General features: G+C 33.3%; 1 protein-coding gene across 1 annotated transcript in view; it reads right to left on the bottom strand.

The window, feature by feature from the left end:
- TMTC3 (transmembrane O-mannosyltransferase targeting cadherins 3) overlaps positions 1-3,687 on the bottom strand; it is a 63,666-nt gene that overhangs the window by 23,204 nt on the left and 36,775 nt on the right. The window contains exon 8 of the mRNA XM_007953812.2: positions 1,791-1,911. Within this exon, the coding sequence (XP_007952003.1) occupies positions 1,791-1,911 (121 nt within the window). The remainder of the gene's footprint in view (positions 1-1,790; positions 1,912-3,687) is intronic.

Below are 3,687 nucleotides of genomic sequence, written 5' to 3'. Positions count from 1 at the left end.
TCAGACTGCAGAAGTTGATAAAATTCTTCAATTTCCTCATCTTTGGCTTTGGTGGTTGGGGCATAAATTTCAATAATAGTCGTATTAATGGGTCTTCCTTGTAGGCGTGATATTATCCTATCACTGACAGCATTGTACTTCAGGACAGATCTCGAAACATCCTTTTTGATGATGAATGCCATGCCATTCCTTTTCAAACTGTCGTTCCCAGCATAGTAGATCATGTGGGTGTCTGATTCAAAATAGCCAAAACCAGTGCATTTCAGCTCACTAATACCGAGGATATCAATCTTTATGCGTTCCATTTCCTTTTTGACAACTTCCAATTTTCCGAGATTCATACTTCGCACGTTCCATGTTCTGATGATAATGGATGTCTGCAGCTGTTTCTCATCAATTTGAGTGGTGCTACATCAGCAAATGGAGGTCTTGAAAGCTTTACCTTATCCATAGGACTAAGGCTGGGTTTACTCAGATGATGCAGTTTTTTCCCAGTTCTATTTTGAGAGCCTTCTAACCTAATTTTATATATTAGAATTTTACTAAAATTTTAATTTGATCAAAGGATAGTGCTATTTGAAGACTCCTGCTCTACTTTCTTGTTCTTTTGAGACTGAAGGTATTGGAATATGAGAGTATGTTTAAATACTGCAGTAACAACTTATTTTTATTTAAGGCTATTTATGTTTCCGATTATGGTAATGTGAATGCTGGGATTAAAGCTCTGAGACAATCTGTGCTTTGAGAGCTCACAGAGGGCCACGGTGGTCCTGTAGGTGGAAGTGGAACTTAGCTGCAGTACTACATTTGGCGCTATAGTTTCTAACACTGTCCTGAGAGTGACGACCAGCAGAAGCCCTGAAAATACTGGGGCTGCAATGGTACTCCAGGAGCTTGGATTAATAAGTACAGCAATGAGGTTTCATTTGTTTACAGATGCCTGAGGTGGGGAGATGGTGGAGTTACAGATTGATACAAGAGAGTCATTCCATCTAAGTAGGTATCATATCAAAAAGTTATATAGACAATTAGAATAAGGGAGAAATCTAATAAAGCTAGGCAATGAAGAATATAGAAAAGTTAAAACGAAATCAGCATCTAGAGATTTACAGTGGGATATAAGGGAGAACATTAAAAAAATCTTTGGTGGCAAACCTTAAAAATAATGGTTTTATTTTTTAAAAACCTTACTCGTATTGACATTGTCCACACTATACAAACACTACCTCATTCCTCTCTGCCAGCCTAACTTTCCTGCACTGTTATAACTACTGGTTATCTTCTACACAGCAAGTGTGATTGTTGTTATGCATATTATTTTACTGAATCTAACATGCCATCAATTATGAAACTCAGTATTATTCTATGTACCATTAAGAAAGATATAAGGTCACTAATTAATTACAAAATGCCTTTCACTGTAAGACTAATTCTGATATAAAAAATGTTAAAAGGTGAAAAAACATGACTCTTAAGAACCAATGAAATATAGTATTCTTAAGAATCAATGAGATACTCTGACTTAAAGCATTTTAGTATTTGGGCTTCTAACAACTATAGACCATTAGAGAATTATTCATAACTGCTTTGGATATATAGTTAAGGTTACTATCCAGAGAATTTAGTCATGGCATGTATGATACAAAGAACAAATTATTTTTATTAATCTTTTGGTGAAGTATTTAATATTGACATTAAATATCTAATTAAAAGTAAAGTTAAAACAGCTAAACCATGCTGCAATAAATGACTGATAACATATTTTCCCATCATTTTGAAAAATACTTTACCTTCAAAGCTGACATAAACAACGTATATTCGGATTCCCAATCCCAATTTCTGTGGAGTGTTTTTAAGGCATGAGTGAGTATCACCATAGACAGACAAACCCAGGATAGCTTTCTTAATACACTGTTTATGAGAAAAAAGCAAAACAAGAACATACCGTTTTTATCACCAGAGTCATTTTGCCTTTTAAAACAAAACAAACCAAAAATCCAAACGCACTGGCTGTTGAATTGATTCTGACTCATAGCGACCCCTCTTTGTATTTCTGAGGAGGTATCACTATGGAAGTGGATTTCCCAATCTTCCTTCCAAGGTGTGGATGGAGGGTTTGAACCGCCAGCCTTCTGGTTAGCAGTCAAATGCCTTAGGCACTATGCCACCAGAGCTTCCCTTTTTGAAGCAGAGGTAAGAAATATGATTCCCAAATATTACATTAGAATTTATTTTAAAGAAGAAGAATAGTGCTAATGATCAACCAACTTTAGAGGGAGAAGCACCAAAACAAAATTAAACATGATGAATTATTACCTTCCAATTCCATCTTTTAAAATCTAAACACATCGAACTACATTATAATTTCAATATTTGCCTCTATTTCAAAAGCTTAGTTTAGATTTAATGACACAAAATTGACAAAACCAGTGATTTTTTAATAGTTGTTTTTGTCATTATCTACAACTTGATTGTTCTAATCTGAGTTCATGATGCCTACTGCAGTATTTAAAAATGCTGACACTAAAATAATTAAGCCGAATTTAAATTAAGTTGCACAGTTGTGTAGACATGTATCACTGCATAGTTTAAGTTAATGCTGAGTTTCATTATGCTGAACTGTAATTTATATCTTCACATTCACTCTGAAGATGTATTCTGTATATATAATTAAACATACTTGAAAAAGGCACAAAATAGTAAAAAGTACTTGAACTTTTTAGGTACATTTGAAAGGGACAATTTTATCTATCATGGTTGTCTCTGTATTTAAAAATGTTTCAGCTTTTTTTTGTTAACAGTTTATTTTATAAGTATTAAATTACTCAAGCAAATTAACACCTAAAAAGTTGAAAGGGCTGCATCTTATTTTAGATTTCTAGCTAACAGAGAAACTGCAAACATTAGAGAAAAATTACCAAATACTAATACAGGGTTCTGTACTTAAACTTTGAACATGAAGGATTATGCTAAAATTATGAATCCACAGCTAACTTCTGTGCACACCAAAAGCATGGTACCAAATATTCTTTTCTTTACAAGGCCAAAGGAAGTCCTGATCAGTAAAATTTGGGACATTTTTACTTTTAATAATCATCAGACTTTGTTACTGATTAAGTGTAGTAGCTATCGGAGATCAAATCAGTCATGTTGATTACAAGCAGCATTAAGTATAAAGTTTGCTGAAAATTAGTATCACAGACCATCATGACATCTTGCAATAATTTGATATATTAAAAATCATAGTAAAATTAACTCTTTATAAAATAAATACAAATTATTTTTACAGTGTTTAGCTGATTGTTTAGGATTTAATTCCTCACCTTTAAAAGGATGGTTATACTTGAAAAATTTCTATGCTCTCATTTAGTACTACCGTTCTCTAAGTCTGTGTTTTTGCCTCTATAGCACAGTCAACTAATTTCATTAGACAGAGCCACTTAACCTGAATATGGTATCATGGATCAAGAGGGAGTATGGACACTGGGAACAGTGAAACGTAAATCTGAATCAAGATGCTGCTGTTTCCTAGTTGTGAGATCTCGGGTAATCAGTTAACCTTCTTTGAGCTTCTCTTTTTTTTTTTTTTTTTAATTTTATTTTGATTTGGGTGAAGATTTACAGAATAAATTCACTTTTCATACAGCAGTTCACATATACTTTGTCTCATGTCATTGACCAAAATTT

The sequence above is a fragment of the Orycteropus afer genome, unplaced genomic scaffold, assembly GCF_000298275.1.
Source record: "Orycteropus afer afer isolate SDZICR_OR568_19922 unplaced genomic scaffold, OryAfe1.0 scaffold00416, whole genome shotgun sequence".
NCBI classification, from domain to species: domain Eukaryota; kingdom Metazoa; phylum Chordata; class Mammalia; order Tubulidentata; family Orycteropodidae; genus Orycteropus; species Orycteropus afer.
This window is presented reverse-complemented; position numbering and strand designations above follow the sequence as displayed.